The sequence below is a fragment of the Ranitomeya imitator genome, chromosome 3, assembly GCF_032444005.1.
Source record: "Ranitomeya imitator isolate aRanImi1 chromosome 3, aRanImi1.pri, whole genome shotgun sequence".
Classification (NCBI taxonomy): Eukaryota; Metazoa; Chordata; class Amphibia; order Anura; family Dendrobatidae; genus Ranitomeya; species Ranitomeya imitator.
Window position 1 is genome coordinate 352,576,148 of NC_091284.1, and position 12,343 is coordinate 352,588,490.

The 12,343-nt window shown below is 42.1% G+C and overlaps 1 protein-coding gene across 1 annotated transcript in view; it reads right to left on the reverse strand.

Annotated features, from left to right (window-relative positions):
* ZMYM4 (zinc finger MYM-type containing 4) overlaps positions 1–12,343 on the reverse strand; it is a 155,964-nt gene that overhangs the window by 123,148 nt on the left and 20,473 nt on the right. Inside the window, exon 2 of the mRNA XM_069756826.1 lies at positions 3,536–4,024. Coding sequence (XP_069612927.1) covers positions 3,536–4,016 — 481 coding nt within the window. The 5' untranslated portion in view covers positions 4,017–4,024. The remainder of the gene's footprint in view (positions 1–3,535; positions 4,025–12,343) is intronic.

Here is a 12,343-nt window from a genome sequence, read left to right on the forward strand (position 1 = left end):
GTTGAGCCATATGGGATTCTATGTTTTTGCGCACCGAAAGACTTGAATCTCATCCATAATACAAACAGTGCATGCTGCAATTTTTGTGTCGTGGAAATTCTTTCCATGAAAACAAAAGGGATAAAAAAAGAGATAATAATCTGCACAGTCTGTTGAATAACATTAGTCTGAGTGCGGTCAGTTTTGTTTTTTTTTTCATGTGAACATAGCCTCAGGATGTTTTTTTTTTTTTTTTTTTTAATTCGCAAAGCAGTTGGTATATCTTTACAGTGGGATGAGATTCGTAAAAATCTCATCCACATGTCTGCTGCCGATTTTACTTCTTCATATCTGCTGCCGATTTTACTTCTTCATATCTGCTGCCGATTTTACTTCTACATGTCTGCTGCAGATTTTACTTCTACATATCTGCTGCCGATTTTACTTCTACATGTCTGCTGCCGATTTTACTTCTTCATATCTGCTGCCGATTTTACTTCTTCATATCTGCTGTCGATTTTACTTCTACATATCTGCTGCCGATTTTACTTCTACATGTCTGCTGCCGATTTTACTTCTTCATATCTGCTGCCGATTTTACTTCTACATGTCTGCTGCCGATTTTACTTCTTCATATCTGCTGCCGATTTTACTTCTACCTGTCTGCTGCCGATTTTACTTCTACATGTCTGCTGCCGATTTTACTTCTTCATATCTGCTGCCGATTTTACTTCTACATGTCTGCTGCCGATTTTACTTCTTCATATCTGCTGCCGATTTTACTTCTACATGTCTGCTGCCGATTTTACTTCTTCATATCTGCTGCCGATTTTACTTCTTCATATCTGCTGCCGATTTTACTTCTACATATCTGCTGCCGATTTTACTTCTACATGTCTGCTGCCGATTTTACTTCTACATATCTGCTGCCGATTTTACTTCTTCATATCTGCTGCCGATTTTACTTCTTCATATCTACTGCCGATTTTACTTCTACATGTCTGCTGCCGATTTTACTTCTTCATATCTGCTGCCGATTTTACTTCTTCATATCTGCTGCCGATTTTACTTCTACATATCTGCTGCCGATTTTACTTCTACATGTCTGCTGCCGATTTTACTTCTTCATATCTGCTGCCGATTTTACTTCTACATGTCTGCTGCCGATTTTACTTCTACATGTCTGCTGCCGATTTTACTTCTTCATATCTGCTGCCGATTTTACTTCTTCATATCTGCTGCCGATTTTACTTCTACATATCTGCTGCCGATTTTACTTCTACATGTCTGCTGCCGATTTTACTTCTTCATATCTGCTGCCGATTTTACTTCTACATGTCTGCTGCCGATTTTACTTCTTCATATCTGCTGCCGATTTTACTTCTTCATATCTGCTGTCGATTTTACTTCTACATATCTGCTGCCGATTTTACTTCTACATGTCTGCTGCCGATTTTACTTCTTCATATCTGCTGCCGATTTTACTTCTACATGTCTGCTGCCGATTTTACTTCTTCATATCTGCTGCCGATTTTACTTCTACATGTCTGCTGCCGATTTTACTTCTACATGTCTGCTGCCGATTTTACTTCTTCATATCTGCTGCCGATTTTACTTCTTCATATCTGCTGCCGATTTTACTTCTACATATCTGCTGCCGATTTTACTTCTACATGTCTGCTGCCGATTTTACTTCTTCATATCTGCTGCCGATTTTACTTCTACATGTCTGCTGCCGATTTTACTTCTTCATATCTGCTGCCGATTTTACTTCTTCATATCTGCTGCCGATTTTACTTCTACATATCTGCTGCCGATTTTACTTCTACATGTCTGCTGCCGATTTTACTTCCACATGTCTGCTGCCGATTTTACTTCTTCATATCTGCTGCCGATTTTACTTCTACATGTCTGCTGCCGATTTTACTTCTTCATATCTGCTGCCGATTTTACTTCTACATGTCTGCTGCCGATTTTACTTCTACATATCTGCTGCCGATTTTACTTCTTCATATCTGCTGCCGATTTTACTTCTACATGTCTGCTGCCGATTTTACTTCTACATATCTGCTGCCGATTTTACTTCTTCATATCTGCTGCCGATTTTACTTCTACATGTCTGCTGCCGATTTTACTTCTTCATATCTGCTGCCGATTTTACTTCTACATGTCTGCTGCCGATTTTACTTCTACATGTCTGCTGCCGATTTTACTTCTTCATATCTGCTGCCGATTTTACTTCTTCATATCTGCTGCCGATTTTACTTCTACATATCTGCTGCCGATTTTACTTCTACATGTCTGCTGCCAATTTTACTTCTTCATATCTGCTGCCGATTTTACTTCTACATGTCTGCTGCCGATTTTACTTCTTCATATCTGCTGCCGATTTTACTTCTTCATATCTGCTGCCGATTTTACTTCTACATATCTGCTGCCGATTTTACTTCTACATGTCTGCTGCCGATTTTACTTCTACATATCTGCTGCCGATTTTACTTCTACATATCTGCTGCCGATTTTACTTCTACATATCCATAAGGAATATATACTGATTTTCCATCCAGTGTAAACCTATCATTTTTGTTTCACTGAATAATTGTATTGCTCTTAACAAGTCAATAGCAACTTTTATTACAACACCACCTTATACAGTTCCAGTTTTATGGGCTGAGAGTATAGTGATACACGCATTTAAAATAGGGAATGGAAACACTCAGATGTCAGTTTATCCATAGAGGGGATAACAGAGGAAGGCCAGTGCCATCTTTTCTTAGAAAAGATGATCCTAAATCATTATTTAATGGGCAATAGAAGAATTAAGTAAAAAATACATATCCAAAGTGCAAGTTCACCTATGAATAAATCTTAAAGGGAATCTGTCAGCAGGTTATTGCTACGCCATCTGAGAGAAGCATAATGCAGAGACCCCGATTCCAGCATTTTGATAAAATCAGTTTTTTTTCTGCTGCATATCTACCAGTTCTCTAATGTTGAGCTCTGTATAAACCCACCTCCACCACTGATTGGCACCTTTCTGTGTACACTGTGCATAGTCAGAAAGCTGTCAATCAGTTGTGTGGGCAGAGCTATACCGAGCTCATGAATATGCTTGACTACCTGGCAGCAAGTTGACTAATACTCTAATGATAATCTCCTGCTAATGAAAGTGATTTTATCAAAACTACAGCAAGCAGCCCTGTAAGTGACACCGGTAGAATCAGGGTCTGCATCTACATTATGCTGCTCTCAGATTAGGTGGCAAAAATGTAGTGATGATAAGGGAGAAGGAAAAGGCGAATACAGGCTTTTTTGGGAAAAGAAAAGTGCCTGAACTAACAGAAGTGAAATGGTTTTTCTTGATGAACATTAATCAGTGGCAGCTTGAGAGGGTCAGTAAATAGGGTCTCCCACGGATGTCTATGACAATGGGGTTGAGGGTCACAACTAATAAAAAAAAAAACATTGTGTATATTGTAAAAACCTTTTTAAATAATACCATGGCATTTATATATGTGAGAAATGTTTATATCTCTAGGAACTTATAGCCATTTACCTTGGTTTGTGTCAAAATATGCTTTTAATCCAAAACCTGAATCTCTAGAAAACGTGCCTTGGAATATCCCTGTCCGGTCTGATTCCTTAGATGTGTATGGCTCCTGGACCGCTCTTTCTCTGGATAAACTTAAGTCTTTTCGGACTGTCTGTAGCATAGACTCGTTGTTTAGTTGAGGGAGGAAATCTGTTAGCCTCAAGTTACTGATATGAATTTCCCCTTCACCTTCTGTTTTGAGCTCTATAGCAGTAGTCCTCTCTTTTTCCATACTCTGTAGGGAATGGAGTGGGGAAGAAGTGCTGCCCGTCAGCAAATAATCCTGCTCATCCTCACTAGCAATACCTGGAATTCCCGTCAGCACCTCTGAGTTCATGAAATAATTTTCATCCAATAGAGATTCTTCCGGTACCTTTACAGTCTGATTCTTGTAAAAGGTTCCTAAAACCACAGGCTTCACTCCTTTATTAATGTTGGCATCCATATTTTAACCTGTACGGGGAAAAGAATGGAGACTTTTAGCAAGTCGAAATATTAACTGAGCTCACACAACAATGCTACTTGATTGCAGAGTTTAGATGTTAGATTTGTGGAGCACTACGTTTTATTTTGTCAATTCAGTATCTACAGTAAGGTAAAGTCTGCACACTCCTGTATTACAACAGAATGCCATATACAGTGAAACCTCTCCAAAACACCACCTCCTTGAGAGGACCACCCCTTTATCCAGGCAATTCCTTGTGACAGATTTTCTTATATATATTATACAGTTGTGCTCAAAAGTTTACATGCCCCGGTAGAAATTTTGCTTTCCTTGCCTTTTTTTCAGAGAATATGAATGATAAGACTAAAACTTTGTCTCCACTCATGGTTAGTGGTTGGGTGAAGCCATTTATTGTCAAAGTACTGTGTCTTCTCTTTTTATAGCATAATGACAAATTAAAATATCCAAATGACCCTGATCAAAAGTTCACAAACCCCTTTCCTAATACCGTGTATTGCCCCCTCTAACATCAATGACAGCTTAAAGTCTTTTGTAGTAGTTGTGAATGAGTTTATTTTCTCAGATGGTAAAGCTGTCCACTCTTCTTGGCAAAAAGACTCCAGTTTCTGTAAACTCCTGGGCCGTCTAGCATGAAATGCGTGCTTGAGATATTCCCAGAGTGGCTCAATAATATTGAGGTCAGGAGACTGAGATGGCCACTCCAGAACCTTCACTTTGTTCTGCTGTAGCCAATGACAGGTCGACTTGGCCTTGTGTTTTGCATCGTTGTCATGTTGGAACGTCCAAGTACGTCCCATGCGCAGCTTCCGGGCTGATGACCGCAAATTTGCCTCCAGTATTTGCCAATAACAAGCTGCATTAATTTTTACTTCAACTTTAACCAAGCTTCCTGTGCCTTTGTAACTCACACATCCCCAAAACATCAGAGATCCACCTCCATGATTTAGAGCAGGAATGGTGTTCCTTTCATCATAGGCCTTGTTAACATCTCTCCAAATGTAACGTTTATGGTTGTGGCCAAAAAGTTCAATTTTGGTCTCATCAATCCAAATTACCTTGTTCCAGAAGTTGAGGCTTGTCTCTATGCTGTTTTGCGTATTGTAGACAAGATACAGTGCCTTGCGAAAGTATTCGGCTCCCTGGAACATGTCAACCTTTTCCCACATATCATGCTTCAAACATAAACATACCAAATGTAAATTTTTGGTGAAGAATCAACAAGTGGAACACAATTGTGAAGTTGAACAAAATTTATTGGTTATTTTACATTTTTTGGGAAATTCAAAAACTGAAAAGTGGGGCGGGCAATATTATTCAGCCCCTTTACTTTCAGTGCAGCAAACTCACTCCAGAAGTTCATTGTGGATCTCTGAATGATCCAATGTTGTCCTAAATGCCTAATGGTGATAAATATAATCCACCTGTGTGTAATCAAGTCTCCGTATAAATGCACCTGCTCTGTGATAGTCTCAGGGTTCTGTTTGAAGCACAGAGAACATCATGAAGACCAAGGAACACAACAGGCAGGTCCGTGATACTGTTGTGGAGCCGGATTTGGATACAAAATGATTTCCAAAACTTTAAACATCCCAAGGAGCACTGTGCTAGTGATCATATTGAAATGGAAGGAGCATCATACCACTGCAGATCTACCAAGACCCAACCGTCCCTCTAAACTTTCATCTCAAACAAGGAGAAGACAAAATTTTAAATAACCAATAAATTTCGTTCAACTTCACAATTGTGTTCCACTTGTTGTTGACTCTTCACAAAAAATTACATTTGGTATCTTTATGTTTGGAGCATGATATGTGGGAAAAGGTTGAAAAGTCTCAGGGAGCCAAATACTTTTGCAAGGCACTGTAAATTGTGGTATTTGCGCAGTAATGGCTTTCTTCTGGCGACTTGACCATGCAGCCTATTTTTCTTCAAGTGCCTCTTTATTGTGCATCTTGAAACAGCCAATACCGCTAGTTTTCATAGAGTCCTGTATTTCAGTGTCAGTTCAGCGCTGTTATACTGATTAAAATGATACTTTTGTTTATGAAATCCGTTTTGTGCTTCTTTTTCCTTATTTTCAGTTTTGAGTTAATGATATGCTCATGCCCTATGGGGGCATTTGATATTCATAATGCAGACTGCTGACAGGTCACTGATCCCTCGGTGACCTGCCCCCTATTTTACATACTGAATATTACATATATTAAAAAAAGAAATCACCTTGAGAAGGCAGGCGGCGGTACCTACGCTAGAGCATGTGGCATGTGTAATGTGCATTTAATTCTTTTATTTGATGCTATAAATAAATTCATAAAAAAGAAAAAAAAATCTGTCTCAAAATGGTGCCGATGCAGCAGCAACTATCGGCGATCCAATAGAAGCTACTGTGCAGGCGGCGATAACAGGTTTCCAAGATGGCGTCACATGCGCAGTAGGATCTATCAGATCACCGATAGATGCTACTGAGCAGGCACGGCCGGCGCCATTTTAGTGTGACAATTTTTTTTTTCTCTAGAAAGATGGCGGAGCCTGCACAGTAGCATCTATCAGGGATCCGATAGATGCTACTGCGCCAGCATCTTGGAGGCCATTTTTTCCTTTCTCTAGCATCTGTGCAGTAACATCCATCAGACTGAGACACAATGTTTTATGAATTTATTTATAACATCAAATAAAAGAATTAAATGCACATTATAGATGCGATCATGCTTCAGCGCAGGTGCCTGCTTGCTGAAGGTGATTTTTTCCCCAATATCTATAATATAACGCTGGGAGCGTCACTCTGTCCGAAGCCTTTATAGACTGCGCTGGCGCAAGCGCCGGCGCAGTCTGGCCCCCACAGAGTGACGCTCCCAGATCGCGGTATGCGTAAGCACTGAACGCATACCGCGATCTCCACCGGAGAGTCAGGGACCGCCAGGAGGGTGAGTATATTCACCTTTCCCCGTTCCAGCGCTGCGTGCGGCTCCGTCTCCCGGCTCCTCTGCTGTGACAGTTCAGAGGGCGCGATGACGCGCTAAATGCGCGCCTGCGCCGCCCTCTGACTTACCAGTCACAGGCAGAGGAGCCGGAGTGTGTCTTCAAGAAAATGGCGCCGGAAAGTGCGGACTGCGCAGGCGCCGATTCCTGCTGCCGGAATCGGCGCCTGCGCAGTCCGCGCTTTCCGGCGCCATTTTCTTGAAGACACACCTGCAGTGGAGCCGGACGATAGGGGAGTATGTTTTTTTTTTTTTTTTTTTTATATGGCAGCAGCATACGGGGGCATACACACTCGAGCGTCTTATGGGGGGCATATAATACAATGGTGGCGCAGGATGGGAGCAGCACATGACAGAACGGGGGCAGGATGGCAGCAGCACATGACAGAACGGGCGCAGGATGGCAGCAGCACATGACAGAACGGGCGCAGGATGGCAGCAGCACATGACAGAACGGGCGCAGGATGGCAGCAGCACATGACAGAACGGGCGCAGGATGGGAGCAGCACATGACAGAACGGGCGCAGGATGGGAGCAGCACATGACAGAACGGGTGCGCAGGATGGGAGCAGCACATGACAGAACAGGGGAGCAGGATGGGAGCAGCACATGACAGAACAGGGGAGCAGGATGGGAGCAGCACATGACAGAACGGGCGCAGGATGGCAGCAGCACATGACAGAACGGGCGCAGGATGGCAGCAGCACATGACAGAACGGGCGCAGGATGGCAGCAGCACATGACAGAACGGGCGCAGGATGGGAGCAGCACATGACAGAACGGGCGCAGGATAGGAGCAGCACATGACAGAACAGGGGAGCAGGATGGCAGCAGCACATGACAGAACGGGGGCGCAGGATGGGAGCAGCACATGACAGAATGGGGGCGTAGGATGGCAGCAGCACATGACAGGATGGGGATGCAGGATGGAGCAGCACATGACAGAATGGGGGCGCAGGATGGAGCAGCACATGAAAGGATGGGGACGCAGGATGGAGCAGCACATGACAGAATGGGGGCGCAGGATGGAGCAGCACATGAAAGGATGGGGACGCAGGATGGAGCAGCACATGACAGGATGGAGACCATATACCAATATAAATGCTCGCCACCCGGGCGTAGAACGTCTTCAATAGCTAGTATATAATATTGATTTTGGTCTTGGCGTCTCAGTGAGTCATTATTATTAGATACCTTATGTGCTGGGACATAAGATTCTCCATATCGAACTTTATTGTTGATCATGGAACTGATGATACAGCCCCCACAATTAAATGGTAAGCCCTCAAGTGTGTACTTAGAGGGGTATTTATCAAACAAGGGTCCTAAATCAAAAAAAGACAGAGGTCAGGCAATCAAACTAGCCTTACAGAAAGTCACTAATTTGGAGTTAATTCATAAAAAGGCGCTCTCTACTGCAACCCTTAGAGATCTTCTCAAACCAAGATTAGAAGCTAAAAAATGACTCGATTCTTCATGTAAACGTTTATTTCAGCTAGGTCAGAGTAGGTTCTACAAGTTTGGTAACAAACCAGGAAAAATGTTAGATAAAGCCCTTGATGCTAAAAAGACCCAAACAAATATTCCCTGTATTAAGAACACTCAAGGTAAATTGGTTCATACCACACCTGAAATTTCAGCCTACACCTGCCCTACACACGGGAAATTATATTAATACATCAGCACTCTCCAAAAAATTGGAAGATGAAAAAAATTCATGGAAAATCCTTTTTCACATCAAGAACTAGAAGCCTCTGTTCGCGATCTCCCTAGCAATAAAAGTCCAAGGTCTGATGGTTTCACAGCAGAACGCTATAAAGTATTTTTTGAACAATGGTCTCTGTTAATATTACAATTGTTTAATTCCATATGAGTATATGAGTCTACCTTCTTTCCTCCCCATTCCACAACAGAACATGTTGCTGTTATTCCCAAGCCAGGGAAACACCCCCCACTCATGAAGTAGCTATAGGCCTAAATCTTTATTAAATGTAAATTTAAAATGCTTTTGGCCAATAGACTTAAATCCCACCTCCCTCACTTAAAACACACAGATCAGGTGGGTTTTGTACCAGTTAGGGAGGGACGGGATAACACTTTGAAAACAATGGATATTATTAACCATGCACACACTAATAAAAAACCTTTAACCCCTTATGCCCCAAGGGTGGTTTGCACGTTAATGATCGGGCCAATTTTAACAATTCTGACCACTGTCCCTTTATGAGGTTACTATATAGTGGCCCGATTCTAACGCATCGGGTATTCTAGAATACGCATGTCCACGTAGTATATTGCCCAGCCATGTAGTATATTGCTCAGCCACATAGTATATTGCCCAGCCACGTAGTATATTGCCTAGCCACGTAGTATATTGGCCAGCCACGTAGTATAATGGCCAGCCACGTAGTATACAGCACAGAGTCACGTAGTATATTGCCCAGCCACGTAGTATATTGCCCAGCTACGTAGTATATTGCACAGCGACGTAGTATATTGCACAGCGACGTAGTATACAGCACAGAGCCACGTACTATATTGCCCAGCTACGTAGTATATTGCCCAGTGACGTAGTATATTGCCCAGCCACGTAGTATATTGCACAGCAAAGTAGTATACAACACAGAGCCACGTAGTATATTGCCCAGCCACGTAGTATATTGCCCAGTGACGTAGTATATTGCCCAGCCACGTAGTATATTGCCCAGCCACGTAGTATATTGCCCAGTCACGTAGTATATTGCCCAGCCACGTAGTATATTGCCCAGCCACGTAGTATATTGCCCAGCCACGCAGTATATTGCCCAGTGACGTAGTATATTGCCCAGCGACGTAGTATATTGCCCAGCCACGTAGTATATTGCACAGCAAAGTAGTATACAACACAGAGCCACGTAGTATATTGCCCAGCCACGTAGTATATTGCCCCGTGACATAGTATATTGCCCAGCCACGTAGTATATTGCCCAGTCACGTATGTCACAGGTTAAAAAATAAAAAATAAACATACTCACCATCGGATCCGAGGGCCCCTTGCAGCCATCTTCCATTCCCAGGATGCATTGCGAGGACGCTAAGTCTTCTGGGTAATTTTGCAATGCATCGCCGGGAACGGAAGATGGCGACCGGCTCTGCGGACAACGGAGGGTGAGTATAGCAGGTTTGTTTGTTTTTTATTATTTTTAACATTACATTTTTTTACTATTGATGCCGCATAGGCATATTATTTTTAACATTCCTTGACAGACAGAGGCCGCGACCAATGAATATCCGTGACAGAAAGAAGGAAAGACAAAAAGACGGAAGTGACCCATAGACAATTATATAGTAGATAACTCTGGAACGCTTCAACGGATCCCGGTGATTCTGACAATGTTTTCTCGTGACATATTGTACTTCATGATAGTGGTAAAATTTATTTGATATTACCTGTGTTTATTTGTGAAAAAACGGAAATTTGGCGAAAATTTTGAAAATTTCGCAATTTTCCAACTTTGAATTTTTATGCCATTAAATCACAGAGATATGTCACACAAAATACTAAATAAGTAGCATTTCCCACATGTCTACTTTACATCAGCACAATTTTGGAACCAACATTTTTTGTGTTAGCGAGTTATAAGGGTTAAAAGTTGACCAGCAATTTCTCATGTTTACAAAACCATTTTATTTTAGGTACAACATCACATTTAAAGTCATTTTGAGGGGTCTACATGATAGAAAATAACCAAGTGTGACACCATTCTAAAAACTGCACCCCTCAAGGTGCTCAGAACCGCATTCAAGAAGTTTATTAACCATTCAGGTGTTCCACAGAAATTTTTGGAATGTTTAAAAAAAAATGAACATTTAACTTTTTATCACAAAAAAATTTACTTCAGCTCCGATTTGTTTTATTTTCCCAAGGGTAACAGGATAAAATGGACCCCAAACGTTGCTGTGCAATTTGTCCTGAGTACACCAATACCCCATATGTGGGGGTAAACCACTGTTTGGGCGCATGGCAGAGCTCGGAAGGGAAGGAGCGCCATTTGACTTTTCAATGCAAAATTGACTGGAATTGAGATGGGATGCCATGTTGCGTTTGGAGAGCCACTGATGTGCCTAAACAGTGGAAACCCCCACAAGTGGCACCATTTTTGAAAGTAAACCCCCTAAGGAACTTATCTAGATGTGTTGTGAGAGCTTTGAACCCCCAAGTGTTTCACTACAGTTTATAATGCAGAGCCGTGAAAATAATTTTTTTTTTTTCCGCAAAAATTATTTTTTAGCCCCCAGTTTTGTATTTTCCCCAAAAGTTGTTGTCCAATTTTTCCTGAATATGCTGATAACCCCATATATGGGGGGGAACCACTGATTGGGCGCATGGCAAACCTCAGAAAGGAAGGAGCGCCGTTTGGAATGCCGACTTAGATGGAATGGTCTGCAGGCGTCACATTGCGTTTGCAGAGCCCCTAATGTACCTAAACAGTAGAAACCCCCTCAAGTGACCCCATATTGGAAACTAGACCCCCAAGGAACTCATCCAGATGTGTTGTGAGAAACTTCGAACCCCCAAGTGTTTCACTACAGTTTATAACGCAGAGCCGTGAAAATAAAAAATAAAAAAATTCCCACAAAAATGTTTTTTAGGCCCCCAAATTTTTATTTTCCCAAGGCTAACAAGGGAAATTGAACCCCAAAAGTTGTTGTCCAATTTGTCCTGAGTACGCTGATACCCCATATGTTGGGGTAAACCCCTGTTTGGGCTCACGGGAGAGCTCGGAAGGGAATGAGCACTGTTTTACTTTTTCAAAGCAGAATTGGCTGGAATTGAGATCAGACGCCATGTCGCGTTCAGAGAGCCCTGATGTGCCTAAGCAGTGGAAACCCCCAATTCTAACTGAAACCCAACCCCAAAACACTCCTAATCTCAACCACACCCCTAACCCGAATCCCAATCCTAACCACACCCCTAACTCCAACACACCCCTAACCTAATCCCAACCATAACCCTAACCCTGACACACCCCTAACCCTAATCCCAACTGTAAATGTAATCCAAACCCTAACTGTAGCCCCAACTGTAACTTTAGCCCCAACCCTAACTTTAGCCCTTATCCTAGCCCCAACCCTAGCCCTAGCGGGAAAATGAAAAATACATTTTTTAAATTTTATTATTTTTTCCTAACTAAGTGGGTAATGAAGGGGGATTTGATTTACTATTTATAGCGGGTATTTTATCGGATTTTTATGATTGGCAGCTGTCACACACTAAAAGACGCTGTTTATTGCAAAAAATAGTTTTTGCTTCACCACATTTTGAGAGCTATAATTTTTCCATATTTT